General features: G+C 42.6%; 1 protein-coding gene and 1 long non-coding RNA gene across 5 annotated transcripts in view; one reads left to right on the forward strand and one right to left on the reverse strand.

Moving 5' to 3' along the window:
- DYNC1H1 (dynein cytoplasmic 1 heavy chain 1) overlaps nt 1-20945 on the reverse strand; it is a 76583-nt gene extending 55638 nt beyond the window's left edge. For both annotated transcript variants that reach the window (XM_067555040.1, XM_067555039.1), the window contains exons 1-11: nt 20615-20945; nt 14352-14439; nt 13461-13634; nt 12919-13174; nt 9861-10047; nt 9390-9661; nt 9057-9284; nt 6873-7949; nt 6024-6203; nt 5157-5306; nt 143-289 (exon numbers count right to left, since the gene is read on the reverse strand). In XM_067555040.1, the coding sequence (XP_067411141.1) occupies nt 143-289; nt 5157-5306; nt 6024-6203; nt 6873-7949; nt 9057-9284; nt 9390-9661; nt 9861-10047; nt 12919-13174; nt 13461-13634; nt 14352-14439; nt 20615-20882 (3027 nt within the window). In that variant the 5' untranslated portion in view covers nt 20883-20945. The remainder of the gene's footprint in view (nt 1-142; nt 290-5156; nt 5307-6023; nt 6204-6872; nt 7950-9056; nt 9285-9389; nt 9662-9860; nt 10048-12918; nt 13175-13460; nt 13635-14351; nt 14440-20614) is intronic.
- Nucleotides 20946-21512: 567 nt separating this feature from the next.
- Nucleotides 21513-27952, forward strand: part of LOC137157643 (uncharacterized) — a 30441-nt gene continuing 24001 nt past the window's right edge. For all 3 annotated transcript variants that reach the window (XR_010921166.1, XR_010921168.1, XR_010921167.1), the window contains exons 1-2: nt 21513-21833; nt 27496-27645. This is a non-coding gene — a long non-coding RNA (uncharacterized lncRNA). The remainder of the gene's footprint in view (nt 21834-27495; nt 27646-27952) is intronic.

Below are 27952 nucleotides of genomic sequence, written 5' to 3' on the forward strand. Positions count from 1 at the left end.
TGCATGTACCAAGTTCAGAAAACGCTGAACAATTTTTGAAAGTGGAAAATGGCCTTAATAACCATTTAAGATTACATTACTTGGATACAACTGCATGTTACAGCCATCTGACTAGGTCTATAAATAGATGTATTATGCTTACCTGATATCTTTGACTTTGAATTCTGGGTAGTGAAAGTATTACCATCTTCCAGGAAAACATTTCTTGATAGAGCTTATATCTGCATTCTTCAATTGGTGGATTCAAATAAATCACCTGGTTGGTTATCCTCAGTTCATGTACAACGTTCTGCAGGAACAGAAAGACACCATATTCAGTTTAATTTTGCTGAATAGAAACTTGCTGGGCCAACTAAAGATACATAACACAAGCTGCATTTTAGACAAAGCCTTCGACCTCTTCTTCGAGAGATGGTCCTTATTGTATTTCACCAACAATGATTAACAAGCAGTACCTAGATAGGAGGGTGCAAGGAAGATGGAACTGTGGAACGGAGGAGAACAGCCACATTGAATGAGGCATCTATTGCAGAAAGTCTCACACCAAGGAGTAATGGGAAGAGAAGATATGTAACCGAACTCCACGTGGCCATCTTACAAGTGCATAACCGGTACGTTGTGAAGCGCAGCTGTCATTGATGCTTGCAATCTCATGGAATGGGCTCATACCCTAAGGGGCGGGGACAGTCTCTCTAAGAGCAAAATGCACCCTGAAGCCACTTAGAAATCCTCTGAATGGAGATCGCTTGCCCTTTAATCCTTATTGCTACAGCAATAAAAAGCCTAGGGGACTTTCTGAATGATCTCATCCTCTGAAGGTAGAAAGCCAGGGTCCAGGAGACATCGGGGGAGTGAAGGCACCATTCCTCCACTGAGGCATGAGGCTTCAGAAAGAAAGCAGATAAGTGTATAGGTTGGTTGAGATGAAAGCAGGATACAACCTCTGGCAGAAATTTAGGATGCATACAACTTTGTCCTTATTGGAATGTGGTAAGGGAATGGAGGTCTGCCACAATGGCATCCAGTTTGCCAACCTTTCTTATGGAAGTAATAGCTACCTTCCTAGAGAAGAGACAGGGAGCAGGAGGCCAGAGGTTCAAAGGGTAATTTTTTCAAAACCATGAGGACAAGGTTGAGGTCCCATTGGGGGGTGATGGGTTGAACAGGAGGATAAGTTTATAGGAGGCCCTTCTAAAACCTAGTAATCGAGGGATGAGAAAAGTGTCCTTCCACAGGGCAGTGGAAAACAGCTCAGTGCCATGTGCATCATGATGGAGTTGAGAGCAAGGCCTGCTGCCTTCAGGGAGAGGAGATCATCCCTCTTCTTTTGGGCTTTAACCTCAAGTGCCCAACATGTGGAACACTTCCAGTTGGCCCTATAGGACTGCATTGGGGACTCTTCTCTGCTACTTGAGGGGATATCTTGTAATGCTGATCAACATCCCCACTCTAGCAAACATGCCCATCCTAAAACCAAGCTTCGAGGCGATGAGTCTGTGGATCAGGATGCCTGATCCTGCTGCTGTGTTGTGTAAGAAATTTTGGGAAAGGTGCCAGCAGAAGCAGGGGACACACTGACATCTGGAGAAGAGGAAACCAGAACTGGTGAGGTCACAACAAGACAATCAGAATGACTGTCGCTCTCTCCCATCCGATCTTGTGTAGGATATGTGGCAGGAGCAGTAGGGAGGAAAGGCACATTGATCTGGTTCGACCAATGGATGACTAGGGCATTGCCTTGGGAAGAAGTGCCCAGCTCTCCCCCCCACCACCCCAGAGCAGCACCGGGTGCATTTACTGTTGACATGGGAGGCAGAGAGGTCCCTGGTCTGAGTCCACCAGCGGTCAAAAATGTACATTGTGTGTACACTGAGTCCTTGGAAAGCATGCAGTTGACAATAGGACCTTGTTGGCAATGCACCAATCCCAAAGATGAACTGCCTCTGCATAAAGAGCAAGTCATGTCGTTCCCCCTTATTTGTTGATAGTAAAGTGTGGTGGTGTCAGATGATGAGAATATGACAGGAATGAATGGATGGGAGAAATGCGCAAATACTCTCTCAGAACTGCCCGAAGTTTCAGGATGTTGATTTACTTCCAGGATTCTTGAGTGGTTCAAGTCCCTTGCATCAAGTGCTCGCCCATGTGGGCGCCACATCTGACGAGCACATCTGTGATGATTGTCATCCTTGTGAAGGATGGAAAGAAGGGTATCCTAATGCAATCTGACCTGGGTCCATCCACCACTAGAGGGAGGAAAAAAACTGTGGGGAATGCAGTCAGTAGGATGCATGGGAGAATAGGTCATCTGGCACCACAGTTGTAGGAAGCAAAAGCAGAGATGAGTGAAAACAGCACATGGCCAAGAAGAGAAAGGCAAGTCCTGGCCGGAACAGAAGGACTGGAAATCACCTTGGAAATCATCTCGTGTAGGGCCTGGAACCTGACCTCTAGCAAGTGGGCATGTGCTGAGATCATGTTGATGTGGGCCCCAATGGATCCCACATAGTTTCTAGAATTCAGTCTATTTTTCAGTGTTTATGCTCACCTTCCAGGGAGGAGAGGAGTGAGTGTAACATGGAGGTTGAGGCATGAACCTTCCTTTTAATTGCACTGCTAGCAGCCAATTGTCAAGATAAGGGAAAATAAGGAGCCCTTGGTGCTGGAGGTGGGCTGCCACTACTAAGAAAACTTTGGTGAAAACCCATGGAGCAGTTGTGAGTTCAAACAGTAGAATCCTGTATTGGAAGTGATGAAGGCCACCCGTGAATTTCAGGAAACTGAGTAGGATAAACATCCATGTGGAAGCAAGCATCCTGCATATCGAGAACCATAAACCACATACCTCTTTCTAATGAGGGAACGATGGCTGCTAGGGTGACCATACGAAACTGATCTTCGACCATTGTCATCTCAATCGCTTCATATGCAAGCCAGTCTCCACCACTCTTCTCGGGGACTAGGAAATAGGTGGAATAGAACTTCATACCCTGATAGAACCTGTTCCTACGACCTATCCTTTTGCAGTAGGAAGTCCATTTCTATGGCAAGTAAAACTTGCAGCTGGATGCTGGTGTGTAGATATCCAGTGATTGTGGAGTGGCTCTGGGAGTCTGAGGGAATGGATGAAATCATCAAATCTTTTGATTAAGAGGTTACTCATTGAAAGGAGGTCTTCTAGTGATCTGGACTTCCCTTGGGAAACCTGACGTATGCAGCCACGACTCCCTCCGCATGATGATCCCTCCGCATGATGATCATGCGTTAAGTGCATGGCATGTTCACTGAGGAGTGGGGTGTTGTCCTCGAAACTAGTTTCTCCTCCTGTAGGATAGCGTGGAAGCAGGCTTGATCCTGCTGGGGAAGTTTGTCCGCAAAATCTGCAAATTTGCTGTAGGTAAGGAAGTCATATTTAGTAACTATAGCTAAATGCAGAAGTAATTGGAGATGCAAAATTGGAGGCTGGCAGAGAATACCTTGCAACCCTGAAGGTCCAGTCACTTGCCCCTCTGTCTGCCAGGGTGGAGTGTGGATGTTGTTCTCAGGCCTGCTCCATTGCTGCCTCTATGAGGAGGGAATTGGTTGGAGGATGATCGAACAGAAAACCTGTTTGCAGGTAACATAGTACCTCTTCTCTGCTCCCTTGGGGATGGACAAGTGATTGGAGTGTGCCAGAAAAGTCCAGACTGGTTGAAGAATGGCAGCAGAGTAGAGCCACTCTGGCCAGTACTGAAGCATGTAAGATGTCAGGCAGCTAGTGCTGTTTGTCCTGTACTTCCTCCAGTAGAATGTGAAGGGCATCAGCCACCCTATGTAACAGTTCCCAGAACTGACGGTAATCATCCAGACGCCAGGAGGGAGTTGAAGATACTGTGGTATCTGGAGACGAAGGGAACTGCTCTGGTGCCAGCGGTGCTATCAGTTTAACTAAGTGGCGCATCTTCCAACACTAGTTAAGAATGCCTACTTGATAAGGGTTGAAGAGGTGAGATGGGGACTCCTCTCAAGCAGAGCAGTAAGATTCCGAATGTGGATATTGCAGCCACAAGCCATGGCATGGCCAACCAGGTGGATCTGATGGTCGCTGTGGAGGGCCTCAAGGAGTGGGGTACAAATGGCTCTGTTGCTGGGGAAAGAGAGGGCACTGCCATTGAGTTGGTGGAACTGTAGGGTAGTCATATTGGCAATCCTGGAGGGGCAGATTCTCCACTCTGAGTCCTCAGATGCCAAAAAAATCAGAGCCCAGTTCAAATGGTGATGCTGTCAAAACCGCAGGAGCCATGGAGGAATGGGTGGGAACATAACCCAAAGGAGGCAAGTCTAATGTAGAAGAACATACCCTCCTAGGAAGTGATAGAACTTGAAGACATGGAGTTCTCACCTCCTCCAAGGCAAACAGTTTATTAGGTTTGGGGCCAACACGTCTCCACGGCGTCAGCAGTATGCACTCTGCAGTCTGAACCATAACCATAATGGAGGACTGCCTCTGAACTGAAGGTTCCCTTGACTTCGGCGGTGCTGACCTAGAAGCAGCATGCAGCTCAGTGGATGGAACTGGAAAATCTGACAGTACGTGCAAACTTATGCTTGTGAGCCTTGGAACATGCTGCTTCTCCATTACTGGAATTCATGTATGGATGGATTCATGGGGGGGAGGAGGGGGAAGAGAAGGGCAGTAGAGGGAAGGGTGGAGAAGACGAGAAGCAGGAGACAGGCAAAATAGTATCCCAAATTCCTTAAAATCCAAAAATCACTAGTGCTAAATCTACTACAGAAACAAAAATACTATTTACAAGAATAAAATGCGGCTCCATGTTTTAGAAAGCACATCAAAGAGATGAGAGAAGAGCAGAGGCTCCAACTCAGAGTTGCAGCAGAGAGAACTGAGGACGCAGTTGGTCTGCCCCATTCTATCGCATCAGATAAAATCATGAGGCAGAGCAAGGGCACATGCACAGACAAACAGACACTACTTACAAAATCTCCAGTTCCAGACACATGCATATAACCCCCGTGAAATACAATAAGGACCATCATTTGAAGCAGTTGCATATACAGCAGTATGTACCAGCACAGGATTTTTATTTCTACTTAAAGCTTCTGTATTGTCTTATTCATTATGCTCTTTGCTAAAGTAACAGTCAAAGGGAACTTACTTTGATCTTTGGCTCCCCACCAGGCTTGTGACTGACTTGAGGCGCATCTGTATCCATGTCAACTTCTGCTTTATCGTCAGCTTGTCCAAGAAGAACTTGGGTCCAAGCTCTCAGCCCAGCCTGTAGACGAACTCCTAGTATTCGTTCAATCTGAGGGAGGAAGAAGCCATATTGAAAATAAATACAACGAAGTCTGGCAGAAAAAACACTTATCTGTTCTCTTCATAAGATTCCACATTGAAAGTTTCAAGGATTTCCTGACAGATACAGCAGGACTCTTAAAGGAAGGTAATTCAGTCTTAATTGACTTATCTGGTTTATTGCCTTACACCAGATCCTTAGAATCGGAATTTGTTTGGTTTTTTAACAAACTTTAAACGGTAGTCTAGCCTGTTGATTTAAACTTCCTTTGCTTTAGAGTATTTCAAATCTATGTTTTAGTAGTGGACCTCAAGGTCAGATTTATTGTCATATTGTCCTAAATAAGAGATATCAACTTAGCATTAGATTAGTACTGACTGTATTAAGATGATGTTCACCCATGCGGGAGAACCTACTCTCCCCTCCCCTGCCATATTCAACTATCAATTAAGCCTTTAATTATTATCCTGTAGCTAAAGAGCTAGCTAGTCTCCCCTGGAAGCCATTAATTCCAGTGACTGGTAGCTAAGCACTTTTATCTGTCTGCTTAAGAGCCTGTCAGATGTCCTAATTGGCATTCAGAAGAGATATTCAAGGAACTGGCAAGTAGATTGGAAATTTCTCACTCCAGGTTACTTAAGAGTGGTAGACCAGATTGTTAGCGACAGATTACTTTGCAATAAAAGATCTTTGAAAGGTTACATTCACTTTGAGCAACAGACCTACCTCCATATCCAACTTATTGACCCAGATGGGCAAGTTGGAATATGAATGAAGATTCAAGTCATCCACAGCTTTTTGAACTCTGTTCAAGATTTCTGAAAAAGTCTTGTGATCATACATGCAGGTTTCCAAGGATCGAACTTCCAGGTCTATTTTTTCTTCAATAATGAGCAGATCATCCACCTAAGGGAAACAATTTAATTTCAGTATTTTGCTGATACCAGTTTGCCATGTTGATGCAAGGTCATAAAACATCCCTTTCTCACAAACAGCTACATCCATTCGTGTGAGGGGGCAAGTCATTGCTCTATTTTCATTAATCGAAACTTATTGAAGTCCATGGGAACTTGCCTGACAATGAAGATTTCAAATTTGACCAGGTTAGCACAAAAATTTGGCTAATTCCCTTAATCTAATAGGGAGATGGTAAGAAACATGCATGCAGGGTTTTTAAAAGGTAATGAACGCTATACTAGAATATGAAGCATTCATGCAAAGTCTGTTCATGTTATAATCATAACTTTGTTCTTCAGGTTAGTTTCAGTAGCCAATTCATTGAATTAGCATTTTTATAATATAGGGCATCTCCTCCACCCCTCCTCCCACAAAGATAACATTTGCCACATTACCAGGTAATGATCAGGGAGCATACATCTTGTATTGAAGAAAGTCATTGAACAGAGAAACAATTGACAATAAGACTGTGTGGAATCTAAGCAGTAGCTGCATAGTTAGATTATTTTCCTAGAGAAAGATAGCTGTTGTCCTGAATAGCATACAATCCCAAACTAAAATATTTTGTTGCAGATAGGTGCAGGAGCTCACTTGGAAAAAACAATCAGAAGAACATACCTTTTCTTGGAAGCTGAAGACAGTCTCCGCTAGGCGTTGTACATATGGGTCAAGTTTGTACGACTCCCACACCAGGGCAATACCTTCTCCAATCAAAGCCTGCACTTCTTTCTTCAGACCAGCCACCAGGAGAGAGATAGTGTTCCGCTCTTCCACCTTCTCGCAGGTCCGTTCATATGTACGAACACTTTCAATCAGAGAAATAGCAAAAGGGTAGAGCTGGTTTGCTTGGTGAGCTTTGTTGACAATCGCCAATGGAACACGGAATCCAAGCCACTTAAGGTTGCGGACTTCTTTGGAGAGAGTAATTATTTCTGGGAGAAAGTTGACCTTTAGTTTGAGGACATTTCCGGTTCGCCCTCTAACACGAGTGCTTTCAATAGTGAAGATGCGGCCACACACCCCAAGGTTGCGCTGCTGAACTTTCCTCGCCCAATCATCAAATATTTCTTGAGTGTTGAGCTTCATACGGAAGCTGTCTCCATCTTGCTTCAGCTTCTGACCTTCAACATGGTTCTCCCAACCTTTGCCAAGGACATCTTCAACACGCTTCATGTAGGCTGTAAGCTGTCGGTCAATCTGTTTGGCCCAGATTATAGACCCAGACACAGGAGGCAAGTCACGAACATGACTCATTTTACAAGCTTGACTTTGTGGGTATTGTACCTTGAATTTGTCATGAAGAGACTCAATATCATCTTTTACACGCTGGATCAACTGTGTTTGATATTCACGAATAGCACCCCGAATGTGAGGTCTGACAAACAAAGCATTGAATCTGGAGAAGATCCTGAACATTTCATTAGCATTTTTTGCTGTGCCAAGTTGGTCTCGTAGACGAGCAGTTATTCTTGTTTCAACCCTATCAATTCTTTCATCGTACCGCTTCATTGCTGCCTCCCAGGCTTCTGTACCTTCTTTGGAAACATCTAAGCCATCTACTTCTTTAACATTTTCATAAGCAAGATTAACTTCTTCAATAGCATTAGCATCTGCAGCATCAAAAAGAACTTCTGCTACTTTCATATCCTGTGGTTCAGGTACATCTCCTTGATTCTGCTGGGCAACAGCAGTGACCTGCATAAAGTCACAGTTTAGTGACCTCTACAATGATCTAACAAACTTATTTTGTCTCACACATTGTGAGAGTTATGCATTTTATGCACACTTATTGTAAAGAGACATTGCAATTAATTTTGTGCTCTTGGTACTGTACTTAACTAAATCCTCTGGAATCTAAGGTGCTAATTTGGTTTGGGTAGCATATTAATCTGAGAATGGGATGATGAGAGTATACTTTATGCTGCATAATGTTTAGCAATAATAAGATACTCCACTTTAAACTTATGCTATGGTTATTTGCCAGACTCAAATTAAGTGATCCAAACTTAAAGCAAATTATTGTATGCAGTGTCCATTTTTTCCAATCACATGGAAGAGTAAGTCAGCATATGAATGCTTTTATTCCGGGAGTTAAGTATATGATGTATGTTAGTGTATGCATATATTAGCCTTATTACTAGGAAAAAAGTGGAAGACTAATACCATTCTTCTCATTAATGTAGGTAAGGAAACTGAAAAGGATTAAGTATCTTTTGCTATCACCAGGATATAAATTCTGAATAATTTAAGAGGACTGCTCCTTTGGGAAAACTAAAGGCTATTTAAAAACATGTCCTCTGCCTGAAAATAAATCACTAGATTATTTTTCCATTTGAGGAGAGATTTATAAAAAGAATATAGAGAAAAAGCACTGCTGTTTGTATGAATACACAAGTGATAAATTACAGATTGAATTGGTATTGGTAAGTTTCTAATGTAGATAAAAAATGGATCTTTACCACTATGTCACAGATAGCAAACCTTTGGAATAACTATTTAAATTTGCTACAGATCCAGCAGCAGAAGCTCACAGTTACGTAAATGATTGTATATTCCTTTCAATATCCAGGATTTAGAACACTTCTGAGAGTTCTATCCAAATCCTAGTGGTTATGTTTTACACCTATGGTTCCTTTAGTCAACTCTGCAGGGGAACACAAGTAATTTTGCTTTGGTGAGTTAACACATTTTAACAGCACTGCCTTGTGTCTGTGTGTCGACTTTCATTAAGAGATGGGAAACTGTTATATCATTACTCGATGTATAGGTGGTTACTCTAATTAGAAAGGAGTAAAACACTACCTGAGGTCTCAAGACTCTCACAATAACTGCTCTCAGCTGCTCATGCTGGCGCCTGAACTTCCTCATTTGGTCAAGACGAGCCTGCAGCTTTCTGTGAGCAGGATTGATACGCCACACCATCTTCAGATTCTCTTCTCTCTTCCTCTTCACAATGTCTCTCAGCAACACTTGTAGTTTCTCATATTCATCATCCCAAGTTTGGAAAACTTCAAAACATGCAACCATAACCTGAAATTAAGAATAAAAAAACTTGTTTGAATGCAAATCTGAGAGAACTTCATTTGAGAGCCAGTGTTACACATTAGCTATTCCTGTATTTGACAACAGACATACCTTCTCAAATTCTTCATAGGCAACATGCATCAGTTTTCTGGTTCCCAATACTTTAAGAAGCTGAGAGCTCAGGTCTCTTGAAATGGCCTCCACTAGACGCAGTGCCCTTTGAATGGGGTATTTTGTATTTCTGATTTTTCTCAGATGGGTGAATATTGCCATAAGTGCCTGCCTTATTTTGTCCAGTTCAGTAGCAGACAACAAGTCATTCAAAGGAAAGTCTTTCATCAGTGGATTGTAGTCATTTACAGTTTCCAGTGCCTGTTTTAGACCTAGATGCAGTAAAAGACAGTTAAGTTTAACTGACCTCATTGTATCAATTCCATCTGGCCAGTTTAAAGACAATATCTTTCACTTATACAAAGTAAAGTTTTTTATTGTTATCTTGCAATTTAACTACAGAGTAACTACATAAGAGCCAAACTTCCACAGAAGCTGCTCATAAATCTATAGTACATTGCAACCTCTCACCTGTGTCTGTGTCAAAGCTGACAGTAGCATGAAAACGTTTGCCATGTTTCAAGATATCTAGTGTCAGGAGGACTTCTGGGCTTTCACGCTTCTCCTGAATGCGGTACAGAGCACGTTCCAAGTTCAGCCAGAAACTAATTTCCTGTAAAGCAGTGCCTGATGCAGGATCTCGATCTAGTTTGGTCACCTTAAAGACAAATGAAACATTGAAGAAAGTCACTAGCTTGTTATATTATGTAGCTATTAATAGAAGTTCAAACCTACCTAAAAACAAATTTACTGCCTCCACAGAACTTTAATAGTTCAATATGCTAAAATGGAAAGATCTAGTCTACATTAGCTTATTGCGAGCAATTCACCAAGAAATGAAACAGTGGTTGTTGCATGCAGTAGCAGTACACAAAGGTGTAAGTTACAAAATGTTCCAAGGATAAAAAGAGCCAAATGTAAGTGTTTTCACACAGAGAGCAAGCCTATTTCTTTAGGCTTCTGGAGGTACACTGGAGAACGTGCAAAGTGGTTGTTGCCAAGTGAAAGTGACCCCATATCTACATAGATTGAACTCATTTAAACACAGGGTGTTAAGTGCAGCTGCTTTAGAAAAGTGTAGTAGTTTGTTAAAGGGTAGAAAAAGTAAACTCTTAAAGGGCTTCATTGCTAATACCTGCTAGATCATGCTGGACCTGACCAATATGGGTCTAAGCTCCCCTGGATTTAGCCTATTTGTAACATGCTTAGAAATATTGCTACTGTATTGGATGCAGTAACTGCTTATTATTAGGCTGTTACACATGTTTAGAGCAACTGCATAAGCTACCATTTGGCCTTTGGATTTTAATAAAGGAATTTATGGTTAAATTAGTGTCTGGTGGTTTCCCATATTAATATAAATAATCCTAGATATTAATCACTGCAACAGGAATTGAGACCAATGCCATGCTCACTGGGAACCTGTTGGGTGTACTAAATCAATCCCCAAGTCAAGTGATCGCAGGAGCCGGCGATAAGACAGAAGGAGGAAGCTGCTGCCTCATCCTATGCCTCACTGTACCCATGCAGTGTCAGTGAGAATTTGACCATGAGAAAGTAAAAAGCCAATATTTCATCCTTAACTAGATTATGCCTGTGTGTATTGCAGCAAGTGGTATGCATGCATCCTATGAAATCTTAAAATATAAGTTTGCAATACATGAAGGCTAGAGCAGCCAGCTTTACTTTTGTTTGTCTCAGTTATAGCATCTATCCACCTTAAATGTTATTTCTAGCACTAAAAATTCAAGACTTGATTCTGCTATTTAAAGTTAACTAGGTGTCACTGTACTGTAGCCTCTTCAAAATTTATCTTCACCACAACTTGAATCCTCTACACCGTTAGCAGATATTATGCCCGGACAAGTGAGCCAAGCCAGGAGTCAATGGCTCCTTCTCTGGAAGAGTGGTGCATCACTACTTCTGTAACAGAAGGGGAGGAGAAGCAGAACACAGCATGGCACAGATGTTTCTTCTTCTGGGGGAGGGAAGAATCAAGATGCTGGAAGCCCTGCTGCTTTTCCCAGAGAGGAGGGGAGCGGCATGGAGAGTCTATGCTGGAAGGTCAAGACCTTACCAAGTACCCCAGAGGAGGCCTACAGAGTGGCTGGGTAAAATGGATTAATTCATGCTTAAGTACATTTATTAGGGATGTACTAGTTCCTATTGGTCCAGCAAAGGCATCCACTCCCAGGCTTTAGTTCCCCAGCTGTTTCTCTTGGTTGGAGACCCACATCTCTCCCTTTTAACTGAGGTACTCCCAGGCTGGATACATCATGCCTTCACTGTTTATTTTCCAGCACAGACAGGTTGCCAAGGCCATCTGCTTGCTTGCTCTTTGGAGAGATCATCAAACGTAAGTACCATATGTTTAAGCAAGCCTCCTTTATTGTTAAGTCAAAAAGCCCTACAGGGAAAAAAGTTAAAAACAATAAAGTGCTAATAAGCTTACCAGGAACCTAAACCCTAACATGGATTGTTAGAAGTAGCCTTTCAGTCTCCCTAACCTACAGGAGTCCTTGAAGTTATATCAGCTCATCACAGCTTGAGCTCAAAATCAGCACAGTCTTTTAGGGCTTCAGTAAACTATGTCCTTTCAAGCTTTCCCTAAGGACTGGAGCCCTCCATGGATCAGATGTCCTGTTCATTCGCTGAATCAGGAACAAGGCCCCGAGTCAGTACGAAGTCATGCTATTTATCCAAGTGTCTTTTCTTTGTCGTCTCTCAAGATAATCCCGTTTGAACTATATGCATACTTCCCTGGGGGACAGGGTTGATAACCAGAGGAATTACATTATCACATACCCCCTCCTCCTAGAGAAACCCCTTTATCTTAGAAGTTCACATTGTTTCAAAAGGTCCTTTGAAGAGCCTTACAATCCCTTCCAGAGATTGTTTATTAGCTTCCTGCTAAAAAAGTCCCATACAATTTCACAATAGCACGTTTGCATTTTCAATACAATGAACTCCAAAGATGATAAAACTAATTCAATAAGGTTTAATTTAAGTCAGTGAAGTTCAGGATCCTGTTAGTCTTTCACAAGGGGTTCAGAATTTTAGTTGAAGCAGAGTTGATTTACTGGGGGAGTAACACTATGGCAATGCAAAGCCAAGCCTGGGATCCACCATGGGGCAGAACTTTTATGCATGCTAGTAACTACTGAAACATTTTTCCAGGTCTGCTCTACTCAGTACCAGCCTTCTGTATCAGTTCCTTTAAAAGTTTTTTTTTTTAAATTTCAATCATTTTTTACTACCTGAATGGAAAGACAAAATTAGCCAGTATTTAATTAGTAAATGTACCTGAAGACAAAGAACAAAGCAGGTTCTCAACAATGTAACTGGTGTAGTTCACTTTACACTGGCTGAGAATCTGGCCCTATGTTTAGTTTCCTGACTAGAGTAAGATTTTACAACACAGTTTAGAGACCAGCAGCAACACCAACAAAAAAAAAAAAAAAAGGCTTTCACATCCTTAAAGAATGACAGAAGTTTTACCAGAGTCTGACATTTGTTTCTGCACTTTTACCTTTTGTATTTCTCTAATCCATCGGTTAACTCCAGACTGTAGCTGGTTGAGAAAAGTTGGGTCCTCCACCTTGTCACCAAAGTCTGTAACCTTTGGCTTTTCGCCACGCTCATAACACTGCTTGGCAACATTAGTAATAATTGGATGTATTGGCAAACTGATCTCTGGAATTTCAATATTCTGCTGCAGATGCAGCAGTCCCATTTCAAGTTCTGCAATTTTTTTCTCAACTGATGGAGCCATTTTATCACCATCCCTGGAAAAAAAAAAGCACACATTTCCAAATGAAAAGCTAGACCGAGGCATACATAAATTACACATACTTGTGTTCATATAACTTGAATTACACCCTCAATAGGCAGCACCAAGTTGTAACGATTCTCAGAAGCAAGAGCTTAGCTTTAAGATAATTAACAGGAGAGATGCGTTTCAAATCCCATTTACTTCAATCCCACTTTCTTTTTCATCCATTTTTCATTTTCATTTCATTCCATTTTCATTAATACTGAATATTTACTATTTGCATTTAACAGAACAGTTACCTGTCTGCTTTGCCAGACTCTCGGATATAGGACTTAAAAAAGGGAGCAACAGCATTGCTAATGAAAGAATGTAATGTTTCATAAGGAGAATCTTCACTAAGGGTAAGCACTCTTAGTTGGGATGACACTGGTTTGTCGGCATCGATCACTGGTGTACGCTTAATGAATGCCAAACTGTGGAGCAAACAAAGAAACGTTAACCAGACATTTAATAAATACAATACAGTAAATTACAGTAGCTCTAGTCTAACAAGATTAGGATGTACTTATCAGACGTTACATGCTAATATGCTTTATTGGGTACACTTTTCAAAGTGTCAGAGCAAAACTACAGTTAATGTTTTAAAACACCTACTAGTAGTTGAATATATTAGGTTTTTATATTAATCCACTTTAGACTAACAAAACTAAAAGCAATCAAGTCTATAATCACTGCAATAGAAAGATCACACCATCTTATGGCGTAAGATTTCTTAAATTTTTAGTTTCACAGAGACAAATGCATGCTGGGGATAGACAATAACAAGAGACAAATATGCAAGGATCAAAGGGAGTGTAAGACTAGAAGGAAGATTTTTAATTAAAATATTCACAAAAGGACCAAAAGTAGCATATAGTCTAAGTACAGGACTGAGACAGTCACCAACATCAACTCCCTCCATAGTCTCAAGGAAGTCACTTACTTCCCTTTCAGTTTCTACAACTCTAGAATTGCGATAAGCTTACCTACTCCAAAGGGCTGTTGTGAAGCTAGTTGTTTGTAAAGCCCTTTGAACATCAAAAGCACTATATAAACTCTACATCTTGTTATATGGTTACCATAAGGAGTATAGGGCTAGCTTCTCCTAGTCCTAAAACAGTCATATCAGATTTCAGTAAGACTGCACTCACCTGTTTGACTTTAGCCCATAATGAATGTCAGTATTAATATTATAGGATATGAATTCTTTTTCCTCTTCTCCTTCATCGCCCACATCCTCTGCAAACAGAGATTGATATATTAAAAACTTTTACACTTAAAAGCCTATTAACCCATTCCTCTCCAGTCCATCTCCTTCACACCTCCTTGTGCAAGAGCTCATTTGTACCCATACCTCAGCTAGGTTTGAAACTTTACATACATTACCTTGTGCAATAAAGTTCAAGTTATATTTTTAGGGTTTAAGATACTATCTGTAATAACTAGAAAAGATGAAAACAGATGTAGCCTTGTTACTTAGCTTGAGAATCATATGATCAGTCTTTGATTTTTAATCAGAGGTTTTCAAGGTAACTAAATTAAAAGCATACCCCGAATTATTTCATTTGTTGTCAGCAGAGTTGGACAGAACATACCAAGAACGTATTTTCAGTTGTACTAAACCATGACTTAGAACCCAGAAATACATGGCTCTTCAAAACAAGAGTTTATGGCTTTATTACATGAGATTAGTTACTTCAGGATCACTACTGCTCTTTTTTTCTAGGCTGCCTAGGGTATGAATTGCTGTAGTGACAGCAAATTACAAACCAACTCCTTATATGCTAGTTTCAAGAGGTAGATTTTCAGTTTCTTCACAATACCAGACCTGAGTTATGGCTTGTTAAACTATACCAAGCTTTGTTATCTCAGAATGTTTAAAGACCTGCAAGGATAACATGCAACAAGAATATCAGTTTAATTCCTTTTTATAACTTGTCTTGATATTTTTCAAAGCCTTTTTCTTAATATAAATTTGGAGATTAAAAGTACAAGGTACAAGAGAAAATGATTCTTGACTGTTTCCCTTATTTAGCTAGTGAATCACAAGATGATGTAATTCCTGTAAATGCTGGCACTTCTGCAGTGAAACTACTGCAATGCAGCACAAAGCTGTCTCCATCTGAGGAAGACACACCCAACTGAGAAAAAGAAAAGGAGCATTACTCTCCTGTTCTCCCAACACCAAAAGATGAAGCATTGGAGTTTTATTCTGTATTACTGTAGCACTTAAAGTCCATGGACCAGTAACCCACTGTGCTAGGTGCTGTTGACACCCAGAAGAAACTAATCACTTAAAAACATACAATTTATGTTTGATACGACTTAAGGGGTGAATCTTCAAGATCTGAAATCTGGCTCTTGTTTTGAGAGTTGATAGTAGTCAGCATTTGTTGCTTTACATTTTCAAGTCACTGTCAAATGTCAACCCTAAACATTTTAACATCATAACAGTACAAGAGAAAGAACTGTACCAATTGCACTCACAAAGGTAAATAACTTCCTTCCTACTGTATTAGTTGTGTAAGAGCATTGATAATCCAGCAGCATATTTCCAGAAGTAAGTTCTATAGGCACAGTGACGCTGACAGGAAATCTCTTTGCTGGGATACCCTTTGAAAATATTTCAGGCTGTGATGACCCCCCCGCCCGGCAAAGTGATGATCGCCCTCCATGGCACCCTTACCAGCAAGTGCAGGGGCTGACAGCTCACAACCTCCACCTCATCCACATATTAACCTCACAACCCCCTGAGGGGTCACGACCTTCAGTTTGAGAACCCCTGCTCTACTGAGTGCATCAGTACTGTATTTTCAGCACACTTTTTCAGGATGTGCTTAATCATTTTTTTAAAAATTTAACATACAAGTGGTCAGGCTTTATGTTTTTAGCAGCTGAGGCTGACCAAGAATGTCTATAAGAATCATCTGGGTCAGTTTAAAAAAAACCACACAAACAAAAAACTAACTTTTCTTGAGATGGGGTATTTTAAAAGTTAGCTGTTTAGGCTATTAGTGTAGAACAGATTCCTTTTTGATCAAGTATTTAAAACAAGATTTAGAATTTGAGCAAAACTGCTCTGCCACTATAGATGTGCACCTTTGTCTGGTTCCTCTACACAAAGAAAGTGTCTGAGGGTGTGTCTACACTGCATTTAAAAACCACGTTCAGGCACTCGGGGCTTGGGTGTAAGGGCTGTCGAACTGTGGTGCAGACCTGCTTGGGCAGTCCAAGCTCTGGTACCCTTCCACCTCACAGGGGTCCAGCCCAAGCCCTAATGCCTAGATTGTAATTAAACAGCTTCTTACCCAAAGTCAGCTGGCACAGACCAGTCACAGGTGTTTAATTATAATGTAGAAAGACACTCTGAGGGAACAAAAGTTTTTGCCAATCCCAAAAAATCCAAATCTATTCCTGATCCAGACTTTCCACATATTTCAGAGACATGCTATCCCAACTACAAATATTTCACTTATGGTGTTTACAACTCAACTGCTAGCACAAAATATTTATGCACACCGATCTACAACATGACTTTAAGCAAGCTGAAGTGAACAATCAGATGGATTAAGCTCTGACTGATTTAAAAAAAAAATTCCAGAGCAACAGCTGGCCATTTGACTCCTCAGCCCTTCCTTGAAGAGATTCTTCTGCAAGTGAAGCAACATTAACCCTGCTAAAGACTTGTTGGGTTGGGGTGGGAGAGAGGGAGGAGCAGTGCCAAACAAGTTTGCTAGAAGCTTTCTAAGCAATTATCCTATGGCTTGGAACAGGGGTCTAAAGCTCACAGTAGATGATTGTGAAGAAGAGTCCTTCAACTTGCTGTTTCTCTTGAGAAGTGTTGGGGCTACATGGGAACATGCAAAGCTTGACACACTAGTTATTACAAATCAGATAAAAAATTTTATTGAAAGTAATGCAAATATTTTCCTAAGGTGTCCAAGAAGAGCCTGGACTGGATATGCGCTGATGTAAAGAGAGAGGTGTGATTAGAGTAGGTTGAAGGCTAAGAACCAAAAGACAACTGCTGGTTTGTTTAACAATGTACCAAGATAGATAGGAAACATGAACACATTTAAGACCAGCACTCAATTGTGCATTTAAGTAATTTATTCCTGAACAGTTTCACAAGTTTCCCTCACTGCACATGTGTGCTCACAGTCTCTCATGAAAGAGGTACTAGTATGATTTACAGAAGGCAAGTTACTCTTTAGTCAAAGACACAAAGTGTCACAAGCTATTAAAGGAGGCACTGCTAAAAGTAATATGTTTCATGTTTAAGTCATTAGTCTGAAGTAAACTAACCTAGTGCTTTGGTATGCCGATAGAACATCTGACCACACTGCACACAACATGCACATATTTAGGGCTTTGATTTTTGTCAAGGCAATTATTAGTAATCACCCCAGACTAGTCATGGAGGCCCTGGAAGTTTTCCAAAGATTCCCCCACAGACATTAACACTGAGTCAAGTAAACTGGTGTTCACTAGGGTTTATACCCTCATTTGGGCAGCCCACCACACCTTTTTAAGCACAATGCTGTTTGGATTTGTAGGTTTACTCACCATGGTGCTTAAAAGGGTAGGGCTGGTTGATATTGTCTGCACTTAGCAATTTTGGAAGTTTTACTTCATGCTTCAACTGAACTAACATTAACAGTGGGAAATGGAGAGAAAATTTCCCAACTGCAGACAAGACTAGGGTGCAATAATTACACACAGCAAGAATGGCATAAGCACTCTTTTGAAACAGTTTAGTGATAAATTATTCTAGAAGTTGTGATTTTTACTGTGTTCAATAAAAACCCAGGAAGCGAAAGGGGCTATTTTGCCCTTTCAAGTTCTTGTGTTGCTGAATTAATTAATTCAATTATTTTGCAACCACTAGCAGCATCATAAAACGGCAATTTGTTTTACCAGGGTTTGTAGAATCAGCCCCTTGGCACATGGCCCAACACACATTTGTTGGGTGAAGTTTAGGTAGAATAATGTTCTCAAAAAGATTTATTCTGTCAGCGAACAGGAGCTGCAGCCGACACAGAAAGGAATTAGTAATACCAAAATGATTGCAGACCGCTCTCAGAGCACTCTCTTGAAGTAACATGACGTGTACAGGAAAGACAGTCTGTGCCTACAATATTTGAACATGCTGGGATAGACTGGGGACCAATTGCACTAGGGGTACATATGCACTGTGATAAAATAACTCATTGAACCACTGCCGCTGGCTAAGGTCAGTGATTCAGGTTCATGGGGCTTGCGCTGAGGGGCTAAAAATTGCAGTCTAGACATTAGGGCTCAGGCCGTAGCCCCAGGCTCTGTAAGCCTGCAAGGGTCATGGGTAACAGAGCCTGGTCTCCAGCCTGAGCCTGAATGCTTACACTGCTATTTTCAGATCAGCAGCTCAAGCCCAATGGAAATGACCTGGGCTGAGGGCTTGTCTACATTGTGTGGCTCCGTAGATGCAAGGTACACAAGTTATGTTAATGTAATGGAAATTGACATACCTTGCATCAAGTACCCATGCTGTCTTCGCTATGCTATGTGGCTGGAGACACTTTCCCATCGACACTGCCAAGCACATCTCCTGACGGAGAAGCACAAGCTATCGATTGAGAGTGTCTTCACCAGACCCGCTCAAATCAATATCACTCCATTGAAGGCTGCCCTGTGATGGCACAGCCTAGTGAAGACAAGTCCTTAGACTCTGTATCTCAGATTCTTTTCTTATTACAATGTAGATGTACCCTCTGTGTCTCGTAAACGGGGCAACTCAAGTTAGAGCACAATTGGCTTATTTTCCGGTGTTTAAGGACTGACTTCCCACTCACATCATTTTTCACCACCCAAACTATGGAAAAAAGCTTTCATAGGGGGCTTGACGGATCAGACCACCTAATTAACTGTCAATGATTTGATACCTGTTATTACATCCCCCATCTGAAACAAATGGGTTTTATATTCCTCCCTGTGAGCAGTTCACCCATAAAAGAGTTACTTGCAGGGGAGCGGTGAAGAACCATGTAAATACTGAAGATATGAAAGTACACAAGTCAATTTATGAAACATTTATTCCGTTAAAATGGAATATCACTGATATTACTATAGCTCAGTTGCTAAGCATTCTTGCCTCTAGCCTAGGCCACAAAAATCACACATCCAAATCCTTCCATAGCATTGGCTCATACCCACTCTTTATACTGCAGTGCAGTACCTTGCAGCACTGTGGAAGGTGCAGCCCTTCTGATGAAATCAATTCCTTCTGCCTGTATCAGCAAACTAGCCACATAGAAACTAAAGACCCTGGTCCTTCTCAAAGTGACCAAGGGAAAATCCTAACATGATGCCCTTGTCTTTTCAATTCAGGACCAACGTGAAAGTCTACGTAAAGATACAACTACTGTTCTATTTACCTACATCTGACCTATAAACCAACATCTACATATTACTTTATAAAGTTTTGGGATGACACATGGCCCAACACAGCAATAAAGTCAGATACTGCTGTGAGGAAAGTCCAAGTTAAAAGGTTTCCAAGTGCCCAAAGCCGAGATAGAAACTAACAAAACAATAAATGCATAGTTCATAGGAATGTGTTATCACCTTGACTGATTTCAGTTGCAGTTCACATAAGGTGGTGGTTCTCAACCTATTTACCACTGTGGGCCACACATGCAGCTCTTTGTGTCATATGGGCAGCAGCCACACAATGTGGATACTACAGGTATGGCCCTGAGGATGTCACATGGGTCACAGGTTGAGAACCACTGGCATAAGGCACTGTCCATAAATGTCTTTTTCCCAGAGACCAGTGTTAATGTCTTGATCACAGTAATTTAGAACTGAACTGCCGATTTCCAGGAATTTTTTCTTGGAAGCAATGAAGGTGCACCTTCCCACAGCACAGATCTCTGCAGTCGCCTCTCTGTAGAGGCTTTGGATTAGCTTTCAGGACCATTGCCATGTTACATTCCCCCTGCCCTGCGAATGGACAGCAATGCTGCTGGGTGGCTTACAACATCCCTTCCTCTGCCTGTTCGAATAGGGAGGATACAGAGGGCGATAGTCGCCACCCCGTGAGGGAAACCAGGGCAGGCATGGATGAGGGGGCGGGATTCCCCTCCTCCCTCTGCAGTAGTGTTATAGCTGCGGTGAGGTCAGCAGCGCCCCTGGGGGATACGGGGGTATCGGGGGGTCACGTCCACAGGGAGGAGGCGGCGTCACAGAGCCGCCCCTCAACCCCCGCCAGGCCCAGCCGCGTCAGAAGGAGCGGGGGAAAAGCAGCAGCCGCCGCCATCTTGGCACCCACCATTTGCAGCAGAGGCTCCGCCCAGCCCAACCACCCCTCCCCCAGCGGCCCCGCCCGGCTCTCCCCGCCGCAGCGCAGCGACTCAGCGCTCGGCCCGGCTCTTACCCTTGAGCGTGGAGCGCTCCACCAGCACCGTGTGCACCTGCGGGTCGGAGAGGAACTTGCGCATGTGCTCCAGGGCGCTCTTCTCCTCCAGCGCCGCCTCCAGCGCGGCCGGGGCCTCGCCGCCGTCCTCCAGCAGCAGCGGCACTAATTTGCGCAGGTGCTTCTGCAGCACCGAGACATCGGCCACGTTCTGCACCGCCGAGCCCGACACCTCCAGACCGCCTTCCTCGGCGCCCCCACCGGGGCCCCCACCGCTCACGTCCGACATGCCGAGCCCGAAACAACTAGACACAGCACAGAACCTGCCGCCACTCCGCCTGCTGAGCCACCGCCTCAGCACTGAGCCGGCCGCACCCACCGCACCACCCTATAATCACCTCCCTTCTCCGCCCCCGCCGCGGGGCGGCCTGGGAAGTGTAGTCAGCACGGCCCGGATACGCACGACAGAACTGAAAGGAATGACTACAAATCCCAGCATGCACCACTGCGGAGGCGGGGACTCCGCGACCGAGAGCATTCTGGGAGCTGCCGTTCCCTGAGGTTACAAACCTCACCAGAAAGGCGACAAATCCCAGGTTGCCCGGGGTGCAGGCAGATCCTCGACAGCGCGGACCAAATGCATGCTGGGGAATGTAGTTCCTGCCCGTAGCTCGCTCATCACAGCCTCACAAGGGAAGACTGTAAGTTCCACAATGCACCGGGACAGACTCAGCCGTCACCATGGCGGCCAAGTGCATCCTGGGAGATGAAGTTCCCTGGGGCAAGGCCGCTGCAGGCGCTGGCGAGAGAAACGACTACAACCTCCAGCTGCCTCCCTCAGCCCTTTGTGTAGTGACTGCAGCTGCGTTACAAAGCGTGGCCTCAGAGCCGCCCCGTGGGCAGGATTATTGCTCTCCGGCGAATGTGGGGTTTTGACTTAAGAAAACTCAAGGGAGGGGGCAAGTCCCCCCCTTGTGAATGTGTCAGTCGCTGTGTATTGTTATAGCTCGCTGCACTGCACTGCACTGCACTGGACCCAGTATACAGTGCCGCCCAGCCACCGCATCTGCCAGGTGCCACACGGCGGGGAAATGCCTGGGCAGAGGGGAACCAAAGCCGGGCGACCAGTTACCCGCCAAGCGCGCCCGCACTTGTGCGTTGTGTGACCTTTTCTGGCCGTTTGCCCCGCTGCGTGGAGCTGACCTCTCCTTGCAACAGCCCGTGCGCCTGCTCACCTGAGGCAAGTAGCCTATGTTTTGGAAACACCCGCAAGGGAAATGCCGCCTTCCCTTCAGTCTTGTCAGAAGAACGGGTGGGAGGCTAGAATTAGCAGCTGGGCTGGGACATTGTTTTCATGGCCGTTGTGCAAGGCAGGGTAGCCCTGCCAGCTAGTTCTTGCTTATTTGAATGGGAACTCTTGTCCTTTTGAATGTTCAGGTTTTTAGCTGTATTTGACCATGACAGTGCTAACCCAGCACCTGTAAGCAGCAGTTGACAGCGTAATCAAGAGAGGAAAACAAAGGGGGGGCGGGGAGGTTCTGATCCTGCTATCAGGTCCATGTGGGCAAACCTTGCCGCCATAGGGGATGCTGTTGACTTCGACGCTGGTGTCACGTGGGTAAAACGGGACATCGGTTCTGATCCGATTGCAGCATATAGCAGGCTGATCTAAATTCCACTCTCGGTTATGCTGATGTAACTGGTGTAACAGCAGAATGGCCCCTTATATCATTAATCCAAAAAGAAAAAAATTCTGTTGAAAATTTTCACGTGGAAAAAAAAGCCGAATGAGGGGATGGTAAAAATGAAATGTATAAAATGAACATATACAAATGTGACATCTGAGAACTCAGTAGATTAGAAAAGAGCTAGGTCAGTGGTTCCCAACCTGTGGCCCATGGGGTCTTTCAAAGTGGCCCTCCACTCCCCTCCCACTGGCTGCAGAAGGGAGCTGCTGCCTAAGGACTCAGGTGGAACGTGTTGCCGCATGGTTAAAAGACCAGTGCAGGCTCCTTATTGCAGCCAAGGGGACAGGAGATCAGTGCTCCCCTCCCCCTGGCTGTAGCAGGGAGCACGGCAAAGCACTCCACCTGGGTCCCTAGGTGATAGCATCCCTGCTGGAACCAGAGGGAAGGGAGCACTGATCTCCCGTCCCCGTCTGCAGAAAGGAGCCACTGCTGAGGGCCCCAAGTGGAGCGCATGAGGCTACAGAACACGTGGTTTCCCTGCGGCAGCCAGGGGGATGGGAGATCAGTGAGGAGGGAGGCAGCCTCCTTGCTAAACTCCTTCTGTCTAGCTGCAGTGTGTGGACGGGGAGGGCTGCTGGCGGAGACTGGTGGCCCTTCAGGGTTGTAATGATATCTGTGGCCCTCGAGCCAAAAAGATTGGGAACCACTGAGCTAGGTTAAAAATGACCAAATTAAATGACATGATGTGGGCTGAGTTGGGCTCCATGCCAGCAATCTGCATCAGCACAGGAGCCTGCCCACACAAATCAATCAGATGGCAAGATCCATGCACTGGCCCCACACTGCAGTTTAGAACTCTCATATGTAGCTTTGCAGTCATCAGGTTAGCCCTAATTGTGTTTTTTAACTGGACCATTTCAATAAACAACACTTTAGTTAGCTATAGCCTTTGCACAATTTCATGAGTCCAGCACCTCAAGGATTAATTCTCTTTTATTCAATAATTCTTAGATTCTAAGGTCAGGTATGAACTCTGATTATGTAGTCTGACCTCCTGTATAACATAGACCTTCCCAAAAAATATAGACCTTCCCCCAAAATAATTCCTGTTTGAACTACAGCATATTTTATAAGAAAAAAAATCCCTGGTTTAATTTAATCTTTAAAGAAAACATGCACTGACAGTTTCCTAAAGTGTGTGGTGTATCCCCCCCACCAGGCAGTGTAAAGTACTGGCAGAGGGGAAGAGCTGCTAACAGATCTCTGAATTATTCTCCAGAATCTCATGTTATTTTCTGAAAAAGTCTCTTGTTGCCATGGTTGTGAAGAAAACCTTTAAAATGTGAAGGGAGGGTAGCTGTTAGAGCAATGGCTGCCTGCATTTGTAGAAGAATAGTTCTGAGGTTTGAACTGCCCTATTCATCCTGCTAACCCAGATGCTGGTACTTTAAATGTCAACATTAGTTATAATTACTAAATTCACTGCTTATCAAAACACAAAGGAGGGGATGTTTCATGTTGCAAAGATCTACACAAGCATCTCCCAAAGTGGAGAGGGGATGGTGAAGGAGGTGTGAAGGAATAGCTGGTTAAGGACATGGAAGATGTATAAATAAAGATGTGTAAATCTCAAACAGTGCATGGTGGGGCTGTAGGGCGTGGTGTCATTTTCCTAAAAGGATGTTTAGCTTTCAAAAGTTTGTGAAACACTGTATTAACTAGAACATCAGCTATCTCGTAGCAACAGACAAGTTTAATTATTATATTAGTTTTATTATAAAACATTGTTGCAACTAACATTCCATCTTGCACTTACATTAAATTAGTCTGCAGAAAGCACTGCGCAGAGGAGAGAACTAAATCAGAGAGAGAGGGTATGCTGAAAACCTGGCTAGGTTGAGATCTTGATCTCTTTCTTATTTGTAGTAGTTTCTTTGTTAAATAAACATTATGCATTAAGAAACTACAAATGGGTACTTTGGGATTGTGAAATATAAAATAGCATGTTACTGTAGTTTTTTTTTTTTTTTTAAATAAACATGACATCCTTATACAGTGTCTGAAATCCAAACAAACATTGGAGCTACAGGAACTTGAAAGTGGAAGTGACTATGAATGACAGTGAAAACATCTTAAATTGTTTTCATTATTCCAGTTGAGGGAAATGCTAAGAGTACAGAGAAGTAGCATCAAGAAAATTATCTTTTAATTTTTTAAATCTTTAATAATTAAAGTTGTGCTATACACATTTGCACATATGATTATGTTGATTGTCTCTTTTTAAGGCTTCCTTTGTGGTTGGTAGTTGCCGTGTGGTACCAAACTATGGCCAAGATGACAGTTATTCATTTAACAGCTACTGTCCATGGCACTGTGTGTTGTAGAATGAAAATATCAGCATGTTTCCTTTACTGACTCAGCAGATAATTTTGCAATACTCCGGATTCCTAACTTGTGCTTTAAGGGTCAGTATCCTCTCTTCCTCCAACCTTTTATTTGTTCTCTCGTGTCATCTCTGCATTTAAGACATACTGTGGAAGCCTTTGAAACCCTTTGGTCTATGCCTTTTTATGTGTCTATAAATCTCTCTGCATGCTTCTAGTATTTTTTTATGCTTCTAGTATTACAGAAATAACTGCATTGAAATATTTTGAGTGAAAATGTCAATAGAACTAGGTAAGCAATTTTGCTGAATTTCTATATGTTGGCCCTATAATTATACAGAATTTTACATTATCTATGAGAGATCTTCACCATGTTTTCTTTTAAAAATAGAAATTGCTTTGTTTTCTTCTTGCAAAAATCAGAATAGTTTTCTGAAGTTTTTGCCAGATTTTCCAATGTCTGCACCAATCATTTTTTGGATCTGGATTATTTTTTTGCAGCACTAAACAATATGCTGTATTGAAAAGTATGACAGTTCTTGTACTTTTCTTTCAACATAATGAAAGTTGTCCTAACACTATTAAAGTTTAGAAAGTGGTGTAACAATGTTGTTCCTATGCAAAGGAAAATACAGCTATTTTTCTGTGGTCTTAAAATAAGAGTTCTTTGTGAAACCATTACAGATCTATTTTTTTCCCTTCCATCTCATTTAATCTCAAAGCCACTTCAAATCATGTTTTGCTTTGAAAAATGTAGATGTGAATTCCCCTTCATAATGAAAAAGTCATGCCTGAAATATCAAGTAAACAAACCCCTTCCTCCCTATAGTGGTGGAATGAAATGGCATGCATTCTGTGGGCTCTCCCCTGCAACCCTCACTCAGCTGACTCAAGCAAGTAGTCAAAGTAAAGTCATCGAAACTGAGCTACAGTTGCAATGCTGGATTTTATGGAAGCTCTCAGGCTAGATTTGAGATATCTAGTCTTTGTGTAGCATGTGTTGGAGCCTCTTCAAAATAAGCACAGGATACAAGTAACTCTCGCTGACTTAAATGAGTTAGTCATGTCCTGTGTTGGGAGAATTGGAACCCTGACATTTAAATTGGTTTTAACATTTCCGCCATTTTTAGCAGACATGTCATACCTCTGTGTTTCAGGCACGACTGGGTGCCAAAGAACAGCTCACTCAACCCATTTTGGAAAAGTTCTGGCTCTGATTTAAAAGAAAAAAAAAAGAGAGTCCCCCAAATGTTCTTGTCCAGAAAAGACTCCTATTCAGATACAGATAATCTAACTGCAGGCCCTGCAGTGGTTTTGGTGGTGAGGGAGGGTGGGTTGGCATTTTTGTACAGCTCATGTTTTATCTAAAGCTGATTGAAAACTGGGATGTAATTTTCAGAAATAAAATGAAAATGTCAAAATTCACAATTTTGATGAAAATATTTATTGAAATTACAAATTTTGACTTTTTTTAAACCAGCTTTACTGTTGTTACTTATGTCCCCTGCCCTAGCTCCTATTTACATATTAACATTGCTGAATGTTATTTAAATGCTTAAAATAATGTGACACTCACTTCTTACCGAGAGTTTTCAAAGCATCCCAAGAGACTTGCAATTATTCAGTTCTCTAACAATGAGGGCAGGGGGTGGGGGAGTGAAAGAGACCTAAAAGAAGGGAGGAAGAAAGAAAACACAGGAGCAAAATATTGAAAATAAGAAATTCAGATTTTTGCAGATATGTAAATACCGTCCAGTATAAATCGCAAATGGAAGTCATTTTGCTGACAGAATCTGAATGATTGGAAATGGTGTCAAAGGCAAAAAGTCATAAGTCTTCTCTAATTGTAATTTTTAAACACTTGGAATAGTCTGTTTGAGGCTGGAGCTAGGCATCCATGTTAAATGAGAAACCTTTTCCTAAGCAGTGAGCTGTGTGGGTGTTTTATGGGTAGAGCTTCTACCATTAAAAATCAATTTGCATAAAAGTACAACTTCATGTTCCCATAAGTATACCCCCTCAAACGGCCTTGTCTTCACCTAGGGGAGCTTGGGGGGGGGGGGGAATATTGAGGAATACTGAGGAATATTGTGAAAGGAGGATCTACTATTAAGGACCCAATTTCAGCAACTCTTCAGGCCGACATGAAGGCTACCAAAAGGACCATCTTAATAGATAAGTTCAGTAAGAAGCAGGTCACCACTGGTTCAAAGGGAGGTTTTGTGAGACCTCTGAGCATTAGATTAAGATCCCAAGCCAGAGTAGGTTCTTTCATTTGGGAGGAAAGGATCCCCAATTCCTTGATGAACCTTACAGTTGTTGGGTGAGCAAATTGGGGAATGAAAGGCTCTCATGGCTGCCAAGTGAACCTTGGCCAAGCAGTCTGATAATCCTGTTTTCTTCAGTTGCAGCAGGATGATAACTTGCAATGACCTGAGTATCAAGTGCTGAGTATGCAGAAGATGACCATATAGCTCAGATAGATCTGTCCCCTGATATGTATGCCTATTATGGGAGCTAAGTAGAGTTGTTTAGATTTACTGGGCTGGATCCTCCCTTGTTATAAATCAGCATAGCTCCAGATTAATTAATTAAATTAATTAAGGATCTTTCCCACTCTACATTCCTGAATCCAGCCAGATTGTCTGTTTTTCACAAATATCTGGTTGACATTCTTTCAACCTGATTTTCTGGATAACCAAGAATGAGGAAGATTTGGGTGCACGTCATTGAAGTTCACACCAACAGCTTACTTTTCTCCACTTCCGAAGGTAAATATTTCAGGTAGAGTCTTTCCTACTGTTTAACAACACCTGTTGTACCTCCACAGAACAGTCAGTCTAGCCTTGTGAACAATTGAGGACCCACACCTTGAGATGGAGAACTTGTACACTGGAATGAAACAATCAACCAGCATTTTGGAAGAAGAGATAAGGGATGATTGGAAGATTGACTGCTGGACAGAGAACAGATGAAACAAGTAAGGATACCATGCTTGGCTTGGCTATGTTGGGACTTTTAGAATAACCCTCGCGTTGTCCTGCCTGATTTTTTTCATCACCCTCGGTATCAGAGACGTGGGGAAAATGCATAGAATAGTCCCTTCATCCATAGTAGGAAGAAGGCATTTCCCAGAAAATGGTGGCTTAGACCCCACCTTGAACAGAAGAGATGACGTTTTTTTTCCCATGGAGATGGCAAAGTGGTCCACTTCTGGAAGTCCCAAGTCTGAAATATGCCATTGAGGGTCTGAAAGCCCATTTGTAGTCCTGGGAGAAACACCTGCT

This window comes from Emydura macquarii, unplaced genomic scaffold (assembly GCF_026122565.2).
Source record: "Emydura macquarii macquarii isolate MOO-44397 ecotype Brisbane River unplaced genomic scaffold, CSIRO-AGI_Emac_v2 contig_1551, whole genome shotgun sequence".
In the NCBI taxonomy this organism is placed as follows: domain Eukaryota; kingdom Metazoa; phylum Chordata; order Testudines; family Chelidae; genus Emydura; species Emydura macquarii.